Source organism: Helianthus annuus, chromosome 7, assembly GCF_002127325.2.
Source record: "Helianthus annuus cultivar XRQ/B chromosome 7, HanXRQr2.0-SUNRISE, whole genome shotgun sequence".
Lineage (NCBI taxonomy): Eukaryota > Viridiplantae > Streptophyta > Magnoliopsida > Asterales > Asteraceae > Helianthus > Helianthus annuus.
Window position 1 is genome coordinate 145,204,855 of NC_035439.2, and position 23,286 is coordinate 145,228,140.

Below are 23,286 nucleotides of genomic sequence, written 5' to 3' on the forward strand. Positions count from 1 at the left end.
CAGCTCACTAACACTGAGAGAACAGAAGGACGTAAAGTGTACCGAACAACAAATGACCGGAACTAAGGTATCTATTTTTTTCCAAAATAAGGATGCAAACTGACCACTCATCAAACCACATGCACGCAAAATAATAAATAATAACCTCTAGCTCAAGTGGTAGCAGGACTTGAGTTCTTCTTTGATGCAAAAAAAAGAGTGAGACACTGGTGGGCAGTGACAGGAGACCCAGGGAAACCAGATCCTTGAGCCAAATGGGTTTTACCGGTAATTTTACCGTCGTGCCTACAGGCGGGTGGGTTACTGGGTTTTCCCCAGAATTGGTGGTGGGCGACTCGGGTTACACTCGGAGTACTCCGTTTGTCCAGTGGGTGCCCCGAGAGTACTCGGGATTGATTTGTTGGCCATTTAAAATATACCAAGGAAAAATTACGAAAAATGTCATTGACCAAAACCACTTTCGAATTTGGCCACCTCACGAGTCCTTGGAGCGGCGCATAGTGGCGAAGCTTGAGATTTCCGACTTGCGGTTGAAAACGTCTATACCCAAAAATTTCTATACGAAAACTACATACTCTCCACTACTGGTCGAAAAGTTCGGTGGGTCGGCCGCCCCTTCCCGCCCCTTGTAACCTGCGCCTCTGGCAGGCATCATGCGCGGGATGCATCTGGAAGTCCACGGGATGCATCTAAAACTTGCAGTCATCTCCGGGGAGTTGCGCAAGTTGTTTGGGATGTGCACATCTCTAAAAAGGTGAAAATTGAACACCTGCATATCTTGAAAAGTGAAAAGTAAACAATAAATCCATCATGCGTCTGGGCCTAATGGACCGCCATGTGTCCATTTCTTATTGGATGTTGCAGAAGTCTATATATGGACGTATCCCGCGCATGATGCGCCACTCCAACAACGTATGAGGTGACCAAATTCGAAAGTAGTTTTAGTCAATGGTCATTTTCGTAATTTCCAAAAAAAAAAAAAATAAACCCTGTCCTCGCTGTTCCAAAGTCCAAACCCTCTGCTTCCCGCAGTTCAAACCGTCGCCAAACTCAATTCCAACTGTTTCTCTCTCCAATCTCAGGTATGCTTCTGGATGAAAGATTTCATATTTGAGCTGTTTTGTATGTTGGATCCGTTTATTCTTCAAGTATTATATCAAATGCTGATCAATTCTGTTCTCAAACCATTAGTTATATCAACACATGATTATCAATATGTAGTCAAATCATTTGCTTGTGAAAATGTTCAGTTAAAGCTTTAATTTTGAAAAAGGGTAAATTACATTTTACGTTCTTTTAAGTTTGAGCTGCGGTCCTTTAACTAATAAAATTACACTGGATGTCCTTTATGTTACGATCTCTCATCATGCATCGTCTTTTTGCCCTGACTCAATTAGTTTTTTATGTTAACTTTTAACATGTGTCACTCACATGAGGGTATAATGGTCATTTTTCACTTTAAATATATCTTCCTCTTGAAGTTTCGCGGGTAATTCTTTTTTGTTCTTGTTTTAGTTATTAAGTGAAAATTGTCACACCCCCAAAATCCACACGCGGAGTATCACCGCTTGGGAGCGTGACTGACCAGGATCAAGCCACCAATCATATTGAACATGTAATTAATATTAAGTAAAATAAATGTAAACCATCCATTCAATACGATAGGTGTTCAAAACATAACCATAGTTTCAAAGTGTAGCGGAAGCATAGTAAATAAACCAACAATAGTTAATAGTTTTAAATGTCATAATAGTTCAACGTAGAAACCATGATCCTTGCCCACAACGACCCGCTTCTCCAGTGCAAGCTCCAAGTACCTAACGATCTGCAAGGCATGTAACAGAATGATCAACAAACTAGTTGAGCGAGTTCACAGTAAGTAAATGCGTAACAGTAAGTAACGGGTGGCTCTACAGGGCCAATAGTAAGTTATACAGGTGGGGGCTTCCCATGTTATGTGACCACTAGACTATTCGTATTATCCCTGTTCTTCGTCCGAGAACAGTAGCGCGTATGGGGTGTGCGTAGGTTTCACGCACGTATCCTTCATAACCGAGGATAGAAGTAAGTAATGCGTACACGTAGGTTTTACGTGCGTGCCTGACATCCGAGGCAGTAATTGGCATGTGACCACGTAGGTGTTATCCCAACCTACGGAACCGTCCTGACATCCGAGGACCATGATAGGTGATAGTCTAGGAAAAGCATATATACGTTCTTAGTCAATGATAACCTTTAACCCATTCCCACGACCCGGGAATCCCATGCCTTAGTAGGAGTGTGAACTCACCTTGGTTTGCTCGGTATGCTAGGTTATGCACTCACAAGTAATTAATCACGTCCTATTGTATGCACGTATAACAAATCAGTTCATGTTCGCAATGATACGCATGCAATCTAATGTCACATAGTGCTTGATAGCCAATATCATGCATTAATCATGTATCACATAACAGTCAGTTTGCATATCGGCACAACACGTATCATTTCACATTTAATCATCAGCTAGTGTACACGAATACAAATGTTAACATTCATCACCAAGCATGGCATGCCAAATAAATCAAGCATACATTCCATCATTCAAGGTATGTTTATAACCCCCCATTATCTTTCGACCCAACTGTTATCTTTCGACACAACAGTTATCTTTCGACATAACAGTTATCTTTCGACATATTAGTTATCACAGTTATCTTTCGGACCAAATGTTATGTTTCGAACCAAATGTCATCTTTCGACCACGCTGTTATCTTTCGGTCAACATAACTATGTTTCAGTCAATGCTATCCTTCGGTCAACACTACTATGGTTCGGTCAATGCTATCCTTCGGTCAACACTACTATGGTTCGGTCAATGCTATCCTTCGGTCAACACTACTATGGTTCGGTCAATGCTATCCTTCGGTCAACACTACTATGGTTCGGTCAATGCTATCCTTCGGTCAACACTACTATGGTTCGAAGGACAAGTATCTTTCGGTCACAGCAACTATGTTTCGACTAACAAGTATCTTTCGATAAATATCAGTTACGTTTACTCAAAGTTTCCAAGTTTATCCGTGATTATCAATTAACACAAATTCAAGTATTCGGTTACCTCAGAATCGATCAAACAGGGAGTTTCATATTAAACCTCATGAACCCTAATTTAACCACATGAACAATAATAACACTTAATCATATTATGTTCCGGTTCCATGAACAATAAGAATTCCGAATTGCATAATATCACAGCCGATCCACAAAACATTATCATTAAACATCATCACAACAGATCCGATTAACATACACATCCGATTAACATCCATATCCGATTAACATACATATCCGATTAACATCCATATCCGATTAACACACATATCCGGTTAACATACAAACAACATATTGCAAGACAATTGATAAATCATGAAATCATATACACTCAAAGCATCATCTATGAACATAAACAACATCACACACTAACCGGAAAAATCTGGATTACGGAACGAGATCTTCGAACAGAGAATGGGTCTGCTATGCCGTCACACACACACAATGGAACTAGGGTTTTTGAAAATAACTGCCGACTTACATGCATTCACGTATATAAAACGTATCACAGGAATGGGCCAAGCCCATTAGAAAGACTGGGCCGAAAGATGTCGAAGGATCCTATCTTTGTTCGAAGGATAGAGTCCTTGGTCGAAGGATATGTTTCGTGATCCTTCGAACCGAAAGTTGATCCTTCGAATCGAAGGTTATCTTTCGTGATCCTTCGATCTGTAAGTCATGTTTCGTGATCTAGACTAAGCGTTTTAATAATAATTCTAATATTATTTTCTACCACAGCAAGTAATCACATATAGGCAAAACGACAATACGTTTCATTAAAACACAACGCGTACAATTTCAAGTCCACAATCCAAACAACTAAACAGTCAAAGTCAACGCGCATCTAATGCGAAAGTGAAAGTCAGAAACTCGAGTTGTCACATTATCCCCAACTTAAAAGAAATTTCGTCCCGAAATTTGGTACGCACTCACTGAGGAAGCTAGGTAAGTTACATCGTTCACTGGTTTTCCTGGGGTGTCACATCATCCCCCCGTTGATTTGGAATTTCGTCCCGAAATTCAGTAGTAGTAGCTTCAGCCTCAGAAGTGGATGCATTGGTTTCGAATAGCTGGGGGTACTTTTCTTTCATCTGGTCTTCGCGTTCCCAGGTATACTCTGGGCCACGCTGGGAGTTCCAACGAACTCGAACAAGAGGGATTCTCTTGTGTTTGAGGACCTTAACATCCCGGTCCGTGATTTCAACTGGTTCCTCGACGAACTGCAACCGCTCGTCGATAGTGAGTTCCTTAAAAGGAACTATAAGGGTCTCATCTGATAGGCATTTCTTTAAGTTCGACACATGAAAGACATTGTGAACTGCTCCGAGTTCAGCTGGTAAGTTCAACTTGTAGGCTACTTTGCCAATCTTTTCTAAGATTTCGAATGGTCCGACGTACCGCGGATTCAGTTTGCCTCGTTTACCAAATCGAACCACACCCTTCCAGGGTGAAACTTTCAATAAAACCCGGTCCCCGACCTCAAATTCCAATGGCTTTCTACGCTTGTCCGCGTAGGCTTTCTGACGGTCGCGTGCTGCCGCCATGCGTTGTCGTATCTGCGCAATCTTTTCTGTGGCGTCCACTACAATCTCTGGACCCGTAATTTGACTATCCCCCACCTCTGCCCAACAGAGAGGTGACCGGCATTTACGTCCGTACAATGCCTCAAATGGAGCGGCTTGAATGCTGGTGTGATAGCTGTTATTGTATGAAAACTCCACTAAAGGGAGGTGCTTTTCCCAGCCGTTGCCGAAATCGATAACGCACGCTCGAAGCATGTCTTCTAGAGTTTGGATAGTTCGCTCAGACTGCCCATCCGTCTGAGGATGATATGCTGTGCTCATGTCTAATCGTGAGCCGAAGGATTTGTGCATCGCTTGCCAAAGCTCTGACGTGAATCGTGCATCGCGATCCGAAATAATAGAGGTGGGCACTCCGTGCCTCGAAACAACTTCTTTAAGATAGACGTCTGCGAGAGTGGAGAACTTGTCCGTTTCCTTGATCGGCAGGAAGTGTGCAGACTTGGTGAGTCGATCAACTATGACCCATATTGTATCGTTCCCACGCTGAGATCTAGGTAGACCTGTAACAAAATCCATGGAAATTTCTTCCCATTTCCATTGCGGTATCTTAGGCTGCTGAAGTAGACCAGCTGGTTTCTGATATTCAACCTTGACTCTCGCACAGGTCAAACATTTTCCAACGTACGTAGCGATGTGGGCCTTCATGCTAGGCCACCAGTAAGTAGTGCTGATGTCGTGGTACATTTTATCTGACCCTGGATGTACCGAATAGCGAGACTTGTGTGCTTCGTCCATTACAAGTTCGCGTAGACCGCCATAAAGTGGGACCCAAATCCGGCCCGTTACATAGTAGGCGCCGTCTGCCTTCTGTTCCATTTGTTGTCGTGAGCCGCGTAAGGCTTCAGCCTTGACGTTTTCGGGCTTCAATGCTTCTACCTGAGCATTTCGTATCTGTGCTGGAAGGTTAGACTGAATCGTAAGCTGTAGCGCTCGCACGCGCTTCGGTAAGGTGTCCTTTCGACTTAGAGCGTCAGCCACAACATTGGCTTTGCCTGGATGGTACTTGATGGCGCATTCGTAGTCGTTAAGTAACTCGACCCATCGTCGTTGACGCATATTCAAATCCTTCTGCTTAAGAATATGTTCGAGACTCCTGTGATCGGTGTAAATCGTGCATCTGGTACCGTACAGGTAGTGTCGCCATATCTTAAGCGCGAAAACAACAGCTCCCAGCTCTAAATCGTGCGTCGTGTAGTTCCGTTCATGAACCTTGAGTTGCCGCGAAGCGTAGGCAATAACTTTATCCCGCTGCATCAATACACAACCAAGCCCCTGTATCGATGCGTCACAATAAACCACGAAGTCATCCGTGCCCTTCGGCAATGAGAGAATAGGTGCGCTGCAAAGCCTATCCTTTAAGTACTGAAAAGCGGTCTCTTGCGTATTACCCCATCTGTAAACGACACCTTTCTGTGTTAGCATAGTAAGTGGTTGCGCGATCTTTGAGAAGTCTTTAATAAATCGCCTGTAGTAACCCGCCAAACCCAAGAATTGGCGTATTTCTGTCGGTGTACGTGGTGCTGGCCAGTTTCTGATCGAATCAACCTTGGATGGATCGACATGAATCCCATCCTTGTTCACCACATGGCCTAAGAAGTGGACTTCACGAAGCCAGAAGTCGCATTTTGAAAACTTTGCGTACAATTGCTCTTTTCGAAGAAGTTCCAAGATAAGACGTAAGTGCTGCTCGTGCTCCTCCTGACTCTTGGAGTAAATCAAAATGTCGTTGATGAAAACGATAACAAACTTATCAAGATAAGGTTTGCACACCCTGTTCATAAGATCCATGAAGACTGCAGGCGCGTTCGTAAGCCCGAATGGCATGACAAGAAACTCGTAATGACCGTAGCGAGTTCTGAAAGCGGTTCTGGAGACGTCCTCATCCCGGACTCTCAGCTGATGATACCCTGACCTTAAATCAATCTTGGAATAGTAACACGACCCTTGCAACTGGTCGAATAGGTCATCTATGCGCGGAAGAGGATAACGGTTCTTCACCGTCACCTTATTGAGTTCGCGGTAGTCGATGCACATCCTGAACGTACCGTCTTTCTTCTTCACAAATAACACTGGAGCTCCCCAAGGCGAAGAGCTTGGACGAATAAAGCCCTTTTCCAAGAGCTCCTGTAGCTGCTTCGACAGTTCTTCCAGTTCGGTTGGAGCTAAACGATACGGTGCGCGGGCTATTGGTGCTGCTCCAGGAGTTAACTCAATCTGAAACTCGACTTGACGATGAGGAGGTAAACCAGGTAAATCTTCAGGAAACACTTGAGGAAAATCACGCACAACTGGTATATCCTCCAGCTTCTTTTCCTTTGCTGATGCGTCAGTGACAAGTGCCAGAATGGCAGTATGTCCCTTTCGTAAACATTTCTGCGCCTTTAAGAAAGAGATGATGCCAACCACAGCACCACTCTTGTCACCTTGTACTTCGAGAGGTTCTTGACTGGAGCGAGGAATACGAACAATCTTTTCTTTGTATAGGATTTCTGCTTGCTGTTGCTGCTGGCGATTCCGATGTGCAAGCCGTGGGCTCCTGAATCCTTAGCTTCTGCTGTGCTCTGGCGATCACTATTCTTGTGCTGCTGTTGTGCTTGAGACCGAACGGTAGCTGAACCCTTGCTGGAATACCCATCCCATTTCCGCTTGTTGTCACTAGGAGTAGCGGGAGTAGCAGAAGTGGTAGCGGTAGTAATAGCGCTGATACAACTAGGCAGCCTGTTCTGTTCCACTGCCTGATCCGTGAGGCGATGAGCAAGACACTGAATGTCTTGGATTTTGTCGAGGTTAGCCGATGTAGCATGGCTCTGAATCTCTGAGGCTAGACCCTTGAGGTACAATTCGATACGCTTGTTTGGAGGGTCCACCATGGTTGGACACGAGATGGCCAGTTCGTTCTATCGTTTCGTATGAGCTTCAATTTCTGACCCCGTCATTTTCAAATGGTAAGGCTCCACTTCCAACTTGTGGATGTCATCACGCGTGTAGTATTCCCTTTTAATGTGTTCTTTGAATTCGTTCCAGGGGGTGGCGTTAGCAGCTGCCAACCCTAGTATCTGTACTTGCGCGTTCCACCTGGTTAGCGCGATTCCTACCAAAGTACCAGTGGCGTACTTGACCCTGCGAGCCTCAGGGCGTTCACACATGGAGTTCTTGAATGTGCCACTGAATGTGCTTGGACGACAGTCCATGATGTTCTGGAATGTACAGAGAGGTTGATGTGCGTTCTGACCCGTTGCGCGAGAAAGATGGGTCAAGATTAAGCGCGAGAGTTGGGTCACGAGAGTAGGATCTAACGTCCTAGGATAGGTTTGGAATAGCAGGTTATACCTCCTGCTGGTGCGGCTGCAAGCGCCGCAGCGACTTGTTCGTTAATGAGAGCCGTCAACTGGGCTTGAGTCATGTTAACACGTCCAGACATGATCGAACAGTAAAGGTAGCATAGGTATGAAAGGTTCGCGAGTAATACGATGACAGAAAAGTGTAAGCACATAGGTGTTCTTAAGCAATAACAAGTAGTGAGCAAAGTAATGTAAGCATACTACGAGCAAAGTTCTATGCAGTTCTAGCAAGTAGGTAATAAACATAAACCTTATTACCTAGGATGTCGAGTCTTGCACGTGGAGCGAAGCGTCGTTGTGGATCGTTTGAGAGCACTGTTCTGGTTATAGTCTGGTTTTAATAAAAACGTTTTCCCATATTAAAACCAAGTTCTCTATAACCAATGGCTCTGATACCAATCTGTCACACCCCCAAAATCCACACGCGGAGTATCACCGCTTGGGAGCGTGACTGACCAGGATCAAGCCACCAATCATATTGAACATGTAATTAATATTAAGTAAAATAAATGTAAACCATCCATTCAATACGATAGGTGTTCAAAACATAACCATAGTTTCAAAGTGTAGCGGAAGCATAGTAAATAAACCAACAATAGTTAATAGTTTTAAATGTCATAATAGTTCAACGTAGAAACCATGATCCTTGCCCACAACGACCCGCTTCTCCAGTGCAAGCTCCAAGTACCTAACGATCTGCAAGGCATGTAACAGAATGATCAACAAACTAGTTGAGCGAGTTCACAGTAAGTAAATGCGTAACAGTAAGTAACGGGTGGCTCTACAGGGCCAATAGTAAGTTATACAGGTGGGGGCTTCCCATGTTATGTGACCACTAGACTATTCGTATTATCCCTGTTCTTCGTCCGAGAACAGTAGCGCGTATGGGGTGTGCGTAGGTTTCACGCACGTATCCTTCATAACCGAGGATAGAAGTAAGTAATGCGTACACGTAGGTTTTACGTGCGTGCCTGACATCCGAGGCAGTAATTGGCATGTGACCACGTAGGTGTTATCCCAACCTACGGAACCGTCCTGACATCCGAGGACCATGATAGGTGATAGTCTAGGAAAAGCATATATACGTTCTTAGTCAATGATAACCTTTAACCCATTCCCACGACCCGGGAATCCCATGCCTTAGTAGGAGTGTGAACTCACCTTGGTTTGCTCGGTATGCTAGGTTATGCACTCACAAGTAATTAATCACGTCCTATTGTATGCACGTATAACAAATCAGTTCATGTTCGCAATGATACGCATGCAATCTAATGTCACATAGTGCTTGATAGCCAATATCATGCATTAATCATGTATCACATAACAGTCAGTTTGCATATCGGCACAACACGTATCATTTCACATTTAATCATCAGCTAGTGTACACGAATACAAATGTTAACATTCATCACCAAGCATGGCATGCCAAATAAATCAAGCATACATTCCATCATTCAAGGTATGTTTATAACCCCCCATTATCTTTCGACCCAACTGTTATCTTTCGACACAACAGTTATCTTTCGACATAACAGTTATCTTTCGACATATTAGTTATCACAGTTATCTTTCGGACCAAATGTTATGTTTCGAACCAAATGTCATCTTTCGACCACGCTGTTATCTTTCGGTCAACATAACTATGTTTCAGTCAATGCTATCCTTCGGTCAACACTACTATGGTTCGGTCAATGCTATCCTTCGGTCAACACTACTATGGTTCGGTCAATGCTATCCTTCGGTCAACACTACTATGGTTCGGTCAATGCTATCCTTCGGTCAACACTACTATGGTTCGGTCAATGCTATCCTTCGGTCAACACTACTATGGTTCGAAGGACAAGTATCTTTCGGTCACAGCAACTATGTTTCGACTAACAAGTATCTTTCGATAAATATCAGTTACGTTTACTCAAAGTTTCCAAGTTTATCCGTGATTATCAATTAACACAAATTCAAGTATTCGGTTACCTCAGAATCGATCAAACAGGGAGTTTCATATTAAACCTCATGAACCCTAATTTAACCACATGAACAATAATAACACTTAATCATATTATGTTCCGGTTCCATGAACAATAAGAATTCCGAATTGCATAATATCACAGCCGATCCACAAAACATTATCATTAAACATCATCACAACAGATCCGATTAACATACACATCCGATTAACATCCATATCCGATTAACATACATATCCGATTAACATCCATATCCGATTAACACACATATCCGGTTAACATACAAACAACATATTGCAAGACAATTGATAAATCATGAAATCATATACACTCAAAGCATCATCTATGAACATAAACAACATCACACACTAACCGGAAAAATCTGGATTACGGAACGAGATCTTCGAACAGAGAATGGGTCTGCTATGCCGTCACACACACACAATGGAACTAGGGTTTTTGAAAATAACTGCCGACTTACATGCATTCACGTATATAAAACGTATCACAGGAATGGGCCAAGCCCATTAGAAAGACTGGGCCGAAAGATGTCGAAGGATCCTATCTTTGTTCGAAGGATAGAGTCCTTGGTCGAAGGATATGTTTCGTGATCCTTCGAACCGAAAGTTGATCCTTCGAATCGAAGGTTATCTTTCGTGATCCTTCGATCTGTAAGTCATGTTTCGTGATCTAGACTAAGCGTTTTAATAATAATTCTAATATTATTTTCTACCACAGCAAGTAATCACATATAGGCAAAACGACAATACGTTTCATTAAAACACAACGCGTACAATTTCAAGTCCACAATCCAAACAACTAAACAGTCAAAGTCAACGCGCATCTAATGCGAAAGTGAAAGTCAGAAACTCGAGTTGTCACAAAAATTCCCATTATGCCCTTATGTGAGTGGCACATGTTAAAGAGTTAACAGAAAAAAGTAACTGGGTTAGGGCAAACACCGCATGATGAGAAATTGTAAAGCAAAGGACATCCAGTGTAATTTCGTTAGTTAAAGGACAACACCTGCTGCAATTTTGCTCAAACTTAAAGAACGTAAAATGCAATTTACCCTTTCAAAAATATCCAAACTATCCCTCAAAAGATTTATGTTTTATGGTAGAATACAAAGTTAGCCACTTAGAATGCTCTGCTTCATCTATGATCTTAACAGTCAAGAAGGTTGTAGAAGCAGTAGCAATCATACATAAGAAGCTTGTTTAAGTGTATACAAAGTTTCACACACTTTGATTGAGGTCAAATATGGCTGCAAAAGGTGGAAGGAAGAATCTGAAGAGGGCGGTTAACGATGCGACATTAACTCTTCAACCGGGCCAAAGCGTTATGCAAGTTGTCTCTCTGCGAGGCTCCAATATGATTGAGGTATAACAATGCTTGTTCACAACGTGTTAATCGTTTATGCTTGGTGATCGACTGATCGTTTGTTTTTCGTTGTAACTTCAGGTTATTGATGCCAAAGGAGAAAAAACGTTGGCGATTTTCCCAGCTAAATTTCAGAAAAGCATGTGGATAAAACGCGGTGTGATGTTATTTTGTTGTATATGCCTAATAGTTTATATGATAATGTGACATAATGTCTTGTGTAAATTTATCTTGAAGAAAACATGCCCGTTCCCGTACCCGTCCCAGTGCATCATTGCCTTGAGGTGCACACAAAAAGGGCTGCGCTTCGGGTGACATAAGGCTTGTGTTTACACGAGGCGTAGGTGAGGCGCAACTTTTTGACAAAAAATTGGCATGGGGCGTAGGTGAGGCACGCGCCTCATGTACATGGCCTTTTTTGTGTAGCATGATGTGGTACAACAGGCTTTTTAGGTTGTACATGTAGGTAATTTATGTGTTAAAATTTAGAGTAAAGTACACGGATGGTCCCTCTGGTTAACCAAAATTTTGGATTTAGTCCCCAGCTTTTTTAAAGTACACCGATGGTCCCTGTGGTTTGCGCTTTGTAATGCATTTAGTCCCCAACGTTTGTCAAAAGTACATGAATGGTCCCTGTGGGATGCACTTTGTAACGCATTTAGTCACTATGTTTAGTGACTAAACAAAGTGCAAACCACAGGGACCATCTGTGTACCTTTGGCAAAAGTTGGGGACTAAATACATTACCAAGTGCAAACCATAGGGACCATCTGTGTACTTTTGAAAAGCTAGGGACCAATCCAAAATTTTGGTTAACCACAGGGACCATCCGTGTACTTTACTCTAAAATTTAAAACATATATAAAGCTTAATTATAGCTAAATTTTGGGTAGGGGATGCTAAAAACCCGTGAGACATATAAAAACGGTTATATAATGTAAGACCCTAATGCGTATTTGACTAAAAGTCGCAGCGGAAGTTCAAGCCATAAACTTTCTTTCATTATAAACACCTTAACTTATTTAAAAATTAACTTTAACATAACTCTTTCACATAAATCCATCAATCGACTTAATTACTAAGTAAAAACATAGCTTATGTTTACTACATTATATACATCAACGTTCCCGTACAATCTCACTAGTGACTCGATCCTCGATCTCTGTTCCTTGATGATCCTCATGACTCGTACTACCTGCGCTCACCACATTAAATTCATAACATTAGTACGCATTATAAACATACAAGATTTATTCACGTTTACTTTTTGTTCCGTTAATTCTTTACATCCCAGCTTTCCATCTGATCGTACATTCCGTGGTGAGACTTTCTCATTGTACCTGCGTTACACTTCGTTCACAAGGCACACTATTATTATCGTCAATACTCAATTTCATTGAATACATGCGTATATACTTTCATACATACTTACATATGTGCATCCGTTCACACATAACTACTTACAAACCTACGTACCTACATTCATACGTACGTTCCTACATACGTGCATACCTACATACATACATGCATACATTCATTCATACATACCACTTATATTCACACATACATACATACATACCTTCATACGTATCTACTTAAGGAAATTCTTAACTTAGAATCCCACATTTAGGTACCATATTACTACATATTCCTTAGGATCCCACCTTTGGGTACCATATTACTACATATTCTTTAGGATCCCACCTTTGGGTACCATATTACTACATATTCTTTAGGATCCCACCTTTGGGTACCATATTACTACATATTCTTTAGGATCCCACCGTTGGGTACCATATTACTACTTATTCTTTAGGATCCCACCTTTGGGTACCATATTACTACATATTCTTTAGGATCCCACCTTTGGGTACCATATTACTACATATTCTTTAGGATCCCACCTTTGGGTACCATATTACTACATATTCTTTAGGATCCCACCTTTGGGTACCATATTACTACATATTCTTTAGGATCCCACCTTTGGGTACCATATTACTACATATTCTTTAGGATCCCACCTTTGGGTACCATATTACTACATATTCTTTAGGATCCCACCTTTGGGTACCATATTACTACATATTCTTTAGGATCCCACCTTTGGGTACCATATTACTACATATTCTTTAGGATCCCACCTTTGGGTACCATATTACTACATATTCTTTAGGATCCCACCTTTGGGTACCATATTACTACATATTCTTTAGGATCCCACATTTAGGCCCCCTACCCGTCGGCGACGCCCTCTAGTTTTTGCAGTTTTCTGCAGGTTCGTTTCGTCGTCCGTACGCACTAAAACGCATGTAACTTTTGAACCGTTTACCCGTTTGACCTCCCGTTTCTTCCTACATGCTTGTAAATTCACATTCTATCATATGAACTTAAAATCTTACCTCCGGATTACGGAAATCCTTAACTTACATACATTCGACTTAACTATTTTCTAACTATTTGACCCGTTAAGGGTATTCGCGCATTAATTGGTCTATGACTGACCAAACCATCATCCCCACTTCCATACTTGTCCAAAACATTACTCTAATCGAATAACTTGCTTGTAAACCACTTTTAAGTTCGTTTACCCCAAAATACCCATCATGGGCATTTTGGTCAACCTTAAACCCATCATTTACGACGAAAGACTTTAATACATATTTAACCTCAAACATCATATTTAATTCATTACAACACTTTATTACTTACTTGTACTACAAAGTGATTACGGAAATCACTTACCTTTAGTGTTCGTATTCGCATCCGTTTCCTCGCCTCTTTTTGACCCGTTAACCTTCCATGCTTCCATCCATCTTGACATGATCCCTATACTTTCATGTCATCGCATTCACATTCTTGTTAGCATACATGATTGTACATATTAACAATCATATCAAATTCATGTTTCACATTTGACTTTCATTAGTCAATTCTAACAAGCATAAGGCATATTTCCACAAGTTAATCTTTCAAACTCATACAATTCATCGTGTCATCACATATAACACGTATGGATATAACACGCATCATATGACTTTCTATAATATCACAATTGTGACAAAAGTCCAACATTGCTACTTATGCACAGTTGACTTTCAAAAAGTCAACAATTTATCATATGAACTTTCGACTTAACCTCATACATCCATGTCATTATAGTAGACTATACTAATGACACTATATACATTTCATACTCACGATGCAATAAGCATACAACCACATGATCATCTAGTTATATGCACATACCAAACATATTTAATTCCGTTCATTCTAGTAACATAATTCTACAACTAACACCATGACCTATGCTTAACAACCCAACATCATTCTAACTTCATCCTATTCTAATGATCTCATATGCTTCACATTTAGTGTACTTTTACTTATCAATTTTGATTAAGCAATTATTCAAACATGTAGTAAACATCATACCACTCCAACATAGAGTACAATATTCTAATGCATACTTTTACTAAATAACATGGCCAACCAAATCCTACATGAGTTCCATATAAAAATAGATTTCTCATGTTTATTTATCATCAAATACATCATATCCCCATATTATACGATTTCATCCATTACTTGCATACCATTTCATCTATTAATCCCACCTAGGCATTTCATCAAACACTTGGTGTGCATGCCACAATTTATGCATAATGTACAAGTGTTTCATGCTTTACTTCCTACTTCATGCTTTCATTCATCAATTAACACAAAAACATCAACAAATTCATATCACATTCAATCTACCTAACAAGAACGCATTACATACACCATAACACAACAAGATGTGAACAAGGATTGGACTTGGGTGATCATTCAAGTCATCATCCTTACCAAAACAAATGGGTTTCACCTCTAAACATCAAATTAACCTAAATCATGCATAACCCATGTTCAATATGATGATTCTAACACACACCCATTCACAATTTCATACAAATTCGCAATTTACATCATAACCCACTTCGTGAAAGATCACCAATCTAACTTTTAAGACATACCTTACGATCCCCTTGTGAAGGTGATCATTAATCCGTGTTCATTCATGAATTTAGACCTTGATTTGCCCTTCGATTTGATGATTCTTCACGTTTAGGGTTTCTTGAGCTCTCATGAGAGCTCCTGCTCCTTTCTAGAACACACGAATGTGTGTGTTTGTGTGTGTTGATTTTCATAAATAAAACCCATCTTTCCATCCTAACCGTTTTGGTCCCTCAAGTTTTCTCACTAATTAGAATTGACACAACTTTCATTCCTTATTTGTTTCTACCATACTTTTAACTAGGACGAATAACCTAGTTATTTATTTCTTGATGTACCCGATCATAACATTTAACGAATATAAACATTCGGGTTTTGGGGTGTTACAAGTCTACCCCCCTTAAATAAGGTTTCGTCCCCGAAACCTTTCTCATTTCCTCTTACACACACACATCTATGTTTGACTTCATAGTCATATCATAATTATATGTAATCATCCTATCTCAGTTCATATTTATTCATACTATTGACTTTTTTTATAATAAGTCCATATTTTTTCACACCATACCTTCACATAACATTTTCATTTCCCTTGACCCGTTTTTAATAGGTCAATATACATACTTCTTCAAGCTTGTGATAATACGTTCATTCGTAGGATTTGTTTATAACGGATCTAATACTTTCATCTTGTCTTTTAAGATTACATTTCATACACACATTCTATAACATTCAACTCTTGTTTTGTTATCACAACAAAACTACTACTTCATAGTTACACCTACATGCTTAACTCCATAGTTAGCATCATTCTACTTTTCTATAGTCATTCGTACCTTACATATCCTTACGTTACCTTCAACTTGCCTCATTCGTTCTACATTACTATACCTCTCATTTCGTGCCTTACTTATTTTGCATAAGCATACGTGTCGTGCAATTCATTTCATGAGATTTTAACCAATACTCGAACTTTTCACTCAAAACCTTTGAGATTCGCTTCTTGATGACATAGTTTTCTTCTTATGTCAACTGAAAAAAAAAAATCAAACTTCCCATACTATACCATACCCATTCCATCATTCATTTCGTAGGTCGTACCCAATTAACCAATTCATACTTATCTAACATAAGTTAAACTTTTTACTGACCTCATCTCATATCATCAATCGACGATCCGTAACCCAGATCGATCCGCATTCTTCACGAGTACTAGCCATACCAGGCTAGATTTCATTCATCCGCGTAATGCGCTTTCGCCCGTGCACATCCTTCCACCAATTCGGTTGGTTTCATCACATCAAGAGTTTCTAACATTATCATCTACAATTTTAGCGGTTAGCACATTTCATTCAAGCATTCATTAAACTAGGTGATTACTCACCTATAATTCTTTACAATTTCCTACGCACATGCTATAACATTTTCCACACTTCATTCCTTACATGCAATTCTTTATTTTGGTTACTTATTTTGTCGACCTTTGCAGTTTGACGTTTCAAGGTCAAACTGACATTTCTTACTTATCGTAGATGTAAAGAGGTACACATTCGTACGTCTTTCCCTTCATGTTTACCTACAAGGACATCCATTACATCATTTTGGTATTCTTAACAAAACTCACCCTTCTCATTCATACTTAAATTATTGTCCGGGTCGTAGCCCGTCATTCATTATGACTCCTAAGAGTCCATTACTAACATATTTAACACATAACTTGTTCGAACTTCTTTCTTTCGCTTTAAAATTTAGGTTTGCATGCCCATTACGATCATTCTTTTGTTTATTACTTTACATTTACCCGTATGACTCGTTTGACACAACCATGGTCAAACTGTCGACACATTGTGATGTGGATTAATTTCATCCCTTTTTATATTTTAAATCCGTCCCGCGAACTCAAACGTCACATTCATGCCTTTCATTGCTTTCATGTTTTGAATCCGTCTAGCGGTTCCAAACATACTATTCATACATTTTCTTCCTTTCGTGCTTTGAATCCTTTTCGCGGATTCAAACATTTCATTTACATTACCCATTCACATCTTTCATTCATTACATGTGCTGAATCCGTCTCACAGATTCAAACATATCATTTTCTGCATTTCATTCCTACATAGTACTCTCAATTTCCCGAGAGCCTTACTACCCACTTCACCCGCACGCCCACCTGCTACCCAATTCTACAGATATACCTGCGATAATTACCACGGTCTCACGAACGTCATATGCTTCTTGCGTAACTGGCCAGGTGCGCAATTCACATACTAATTTCGTGCCTTCAGGTAATCATCGCCTTATGTCCGCATTAGTGGGTCTCAGTTCGTGCTACATTTTTACAATTTTACCAAGACAATATCGTTGTCTTCCGTTTAGTACTTACCCTCCCAAGGAGACTTCTTCCTTTTTCTTTTAACAACGGTACCCATACATGTCAACATTGTGTACCTGGGGTCCGTCTGTCCATTCGCATCCTTGCCTGCCTTAGCATCCACCTTAGACTGCATTCACGGATCATCCTCTCCAAACTTTTAAGCTTACCTTGCACATAGCAAACCGTTAGCTTCTTCATATGAATACATACATACACGTTTTCATTCCATTTCTACCTTTGGATCTTGATCGAGTCATGGATTGTACAGGTTCCTTATCACAAGAGCACATAGGTTTGAGTTCAAGTACCTACCTTCTCGTACTTGATTCCCTCAAACCAGGGCTCTGATACCAACTTGTAAGACCCTAATGCGTATTTGACTAAAAGTCGCAGCGGAAGTTCAAGCCATAAACTTTCTTTCATTATAAACACCTTAACTTATTTAAAAATTAACTTTAACATAACTCTTTCACATAAATCCATCAATCGACTTAATTACTAAGTAAAAACATAGCTTATGTTTACTACATTATATACATCAACGTTCCCGTACAATCTCACTAGTGACTCGATCCTCGATCTCTGTTCCTTGATGATCCTCATGACTCGTACTACCTGCGCTCACCACATTAAATTCATAACATTAGTACGCATTATAAACATACAAGATTTATTCACGTTTACTTTTTGTTCCGTTAATTCTTTACATCCCAGCTTTCCATCTGATCGTACATTCCGTGGTGAGACTTTCTCATTGTACCTGCGTTACACTTCGTTCACAAGGCACACTATTATTATCGTCAATACTCAATTTCATTGAATACATGCGTATATACTTTCATACATACTTACATATGTGCATCCGTTCACACATAACTACTTACAAACCTACGTACCTACATTCATACGTACGTTCCTACATACGTGCATACCTACATACATACATGCATACATTCATTCATACATACCACTTATATTCACACATACATACATACATACCTTCATACGTATCTACTTAAGGAAATTCTTAACTTAGAATCCCACATTTAGGTACCATATTACTACATATTCCTTAGGATCCCACCTTTGGGTACCATATTACTACATATTCTTTAGGATCCCACCTTTGGGTACCATATTACTACATATTCTTTAGGATCCCACCTTTGGGTACCATATTACTACATATTCTTTAGGATCCCACCTTTGGGTACCATATTACTACATATTCTTTAGGATCCCACCTTTGGGTACCATATTACTACTTATTCTTTAGGATCCCACCTTTGGGTACCATATTACTACATATTCTTTAGGATCCCACCTTTGGGTACCATATTACTACATATTCTTTAGGATCCCACCTTTGGGTACCATATTACTACATATTCTTTAGGATCCCACCTTTGGGTACCATATTACTACATATTCTTTAGGATCCCACCTTTGGGTACCATATTACTACATATTCTTTAGGATCCCACCTTTGGGTACCATATTACTACATATTCTTTAGGATCCCACCTTTGGGTACCATATTACTACATATTCTTTAGGATCCCACCTTTGGGTACCATATTACTACATATTCTTTAGGATCCCACCTTTGGGTACCATATTACTACATATTCTTTAGGATCCCACCTTTGGGTACCATATTACTACATATTCTTTAGGATCCCACATTTAGGCCCCCTACCCGTCGGCGACGCCCTCTAGTTTTTGCAGTTTTCTGCAGGTTCGTTTCGTCGTCCGTACGCACTAAAACGCATGTAACTTTTGAACCGTTTACCCGTTTGACCTCCCGTTTCTTCCTACATGCTTGTAAATTCACATTCTATCATATGAACTTAAAATCTTACCTCCGGATTACGGAAATCCTTAACTTACATACATTCGACTTAACTATTTTCTAACTATTTGACCCGTTAAGGGTATTCGCGCATTAATTGGTCTATGACTGACCAAACCATCATCCCCACTTCCATACTTGTCCAAAACATTACTCTAATCGAATAACTTGCTTGTAAACCACTTTTAAGTTCGTTTACCCCAAAATACCCATCATGGGCATTTTGGTCAACCTTAAACCCATCATTTACGACGAAAGACTTTAATACATATTTAACCTCAAACATCATATTTAATTCATTACAACACTTTATTACTTACTTGTACTACAAAGTGATTACGGAAATCACTTACCTTTAGTGTTCGTATTCGCATCCGTTTCCTCGCCTCTTTTTGACCCGTTAACCTTCCATGCTTCCATCCATCTTGACATGATCCCTATACTTTCATGTCATCGCATTCACATTCTTGTTAGCATACATGATTGTACATATTAACAATCATATCAAATTCATGTTTCACATTTGACTTTCATTAGTCAATTCTAACAAGCATAAGGCATATTTCCACAAGTTAATCTTTCAAACTCATACAATTCATCGTGTCATCACATATAACACGTATGGATATAACACGCATCATATGACTTTCTATAATATCACAATTGTGACAAAAGTCCAACATTGCTACTTATGCACAGTTGACTTTCAAAAAGTCAACAATTTATCATATGAACTTTCGACTTAACCTCATACATCCATGTCATTATAGTAGACTATACTAATGACACTATATACATTTCATACTCACGATGCAATAAGCATACAACCACATGATCATCTAGTTATATGCACATACCAAACATATTTAATTCCGTTCATTCTAGTAACATAATTCTACAACTAACACCATGACCTATGCTTAACAACCCAACATCATTCTAACTTCATCCTATTCTAATGATCTCATATGCTTCACATTTAGTGTACTTTTACTTATCAATTTTGATTAAGCAATTATTCAAACATGTAGTAAACATCATACCACTCCAACATAGAGTACAATATTCTAATGCATACTTTTACTAAATAACATGGCCAACCAAATCCTACATGAGTTCCATATAAAAATAGATTTCTCATGTTTATTTATCATCAAATACATCATATCCCCATATTATACGATTTCATCCATTACTTGCATACCATTTCATCTATTAATCCCACCTAGGCATTTCATCAAACACTTGGTGTGCATGCCACAATTTATGCATAATGTACAAGTGTTTCATGCTTTACTTCCTACTTCATGCTTTCATTCATCAATTAACACAAAAACATCAACAAATTCATATCACATTCAATCTACCTAACAAGAACGCATTACATACACCATAACACAACAAGATGTGAACAAGGATTGGACTTGGGTGATCATTCAAGTCATCATCCTTACCAAAACAAATGGGTTTCACCTCTAAACATCAAATTAACCTAAATCATGCATAACCCATGTTCAATATGATGATTCTAACACACACCCATTCACAATTTCATACAAATTCGCAATTTACATCATAACCCACTTCGTGAAAGATCACCAATCTAACTTTTAAGACATACCTTACGATCCCCTTGTGAAGGTGATCATTAATCCGTGTTCATTCATGAATTTAGACCTTGATTTGCCCTTCGATTTGATGATTCTTCACGTTTAGGGTTTCTTGAGCTCTCATGAGAGCTCCTGCTCCTTTCTAGAACACACGAATGTGTGTGTTTGTGTGTGTTGATTTTCATAAATAAAACCCATCTTTCCATCCTAACCGTTTTGGTCCCTCAAGTTTTCTCACTAATTAGAATTGACACAACTTTCATTCCTTATTTGTTTCTACCATACTTTTAACTAGGACGAATAACCTAGTTATTTATTTCTTGATGTACCCGATCATAACATTTAACGAATATAAACATTCGGGTTTTGGGGTGTTACATATAATCACTTTGCGCCTCGCCTACGAAAAGTGCACCGCTTTTGCGCTTTGCGTGTTGGTCTTAGACCATGTCGCCGTTGCGCTTCTCGCTTATTAAAAACCAAGCCTTGAAGACATGTTTTTGTGATGCTCGTGTTTATACAAGAAACGTAAGTGATTGTGGTTGTTGTTAATTTGAGATTGAATATATTGTTATGAGTAAAGTACACGGACGGTCCCTGTGGTTTACCCAAATTTTAGATTTGGTCCCTAGCTTTCCAAAAGTACACAGATGATCCTTGTGGTTTGCGCTTTGTAACGCATTTAATCCCCAACTTTTTTTCTAAAAGTACATGGATGGTCCCTGTGGTTTGCACTTTGTAACGCATTTAGTCCCTAACTTGGACATGCTAAAACCTTTAGATTTGTTGGCTAGGGACTAAATGCGTTACAAAGTGCAAACCACAAGGACCATCAGTGTACTTTTGGAAAGCTAGGGACCAAAGCCAAAATTTTGGTAAACCACAGGGACGATCCGTGTACTTTACTCTATTGTTATAACTTATTGTATACTATGTTGCAGGTAGTTTTGTTGTGGTTGATGACGGTGGGAGAGAGCAGGCTATCGAGTCAGGAAGAAAAGTGGCCTGTGTTGTTCTTCAAGTTCTTTTCCATGACCAAGTTAGAGTGTTACAAAAGTCTCCAGAATGGTTAGTTTATATATATTAACCGGCCAAGTGATGGTTTGTTCCCGAGATCCGTATCACACGATCCTAGGGTCAGGATCGCATTTTGAGAAAAAAAAAACAACAGAATACAGCTAGGGCTGCAAACGAACCAAACGTTCGGCTAACAGTTTGTGAACCGTTCGACGGGAAGTTCGTTTGTTTAGTTGAATGAACGAACATGAACAGAGGCCACGCTTGTTCATTTATGTTCGTGAACGTTCGGTAACGTGTTCGTTTGTGTTCGATAGTTCATTAGTGTTTTTAGTTTTTATATTTTATTTAATTACTTCAATAGTCCCGACAAATAAGTGTCAGTGTATTATATATTCTGTTCATGAAAGCTTGTTTGTGTTCGTTTGTTTCCATTTGTGTTCATGAGCATTAGTTTGTGCTCATTTGTGTACATCAACGTTTGTTTTTGTTCATTACCTAAAATTAACAAATAAACACAAACGAACACGAACATAAAATCTCGTTCCTTAAGTGTTCACGAACAGTTCGTGAACGCATATATTTCTTAACAAATTCGGTTCGTTTGCAGCTCTAAATACAGCTGCTGAAAGTCATATACCGAAACATTTTATTCGTTGACAGTTTTTCCATTTAACAAACAACTCGGAAGCTTTAAAGCCGATGATCATTAAGGCTAGTATCGAAGTGTTGACTATATTTTGACCATTATTGCAGGCCAGATATATTTAAATCAGTTACGGTTGATAGTTCTATTGGAAACTCTGAGCGAACGTCTTCAACTACACAGGAAAACAGCGAGTTGGATTCTTGTGACGATGATGATGATGATGGGTTGCCGCCATTGGTGGCCAACACAAACAGAAGAATACGCACGGAGTTGCAGTCAGCTTCAGAGTCGGATTCGGATGTAGAAGATTCTTAAAGAGTGTAATTTTACTAAGATCATGATTCTTGTTTTTCCGTAGCTAAGATCATGAACGAACGGGTTGGACCGTAAAAACTAAGAAGAGAACGAGTTAGATTGTTTCGTATTT

At 39.7% G+C, this 23,286-nt stretch overlaps 1 protein-coding gene across 1 annotated transcript; it reads left to right on the plus strand.

Annotated features, from left to right (window-relative positions):
• Positions 1-1,012: 1,012 nt before the first annotated feature.
• LOC110869131 (probable RNA-binding protein EIF1AD) lies at positions 1,013-23,286 on the plus strand. The gene is made up of 5 exons (XM_022118425.2): positions 1,013-1,082; positions 11,156-11,364; positions 11,446-11,521; positions 22,135-22,261; positions 22,967-23,286. The coding sequence occupies exons 2-5, from the start codon at positions 11,245-11,247 to the stop codon at positions 23,172-23,174; spliced, it is 531 nt and encodes a 176-aa protein (XP_021974117.1). The 5' UTR covers positions 1,013-1,082; positions 11,156-11,244; the 3' UTR covers positions 23,175-23,286.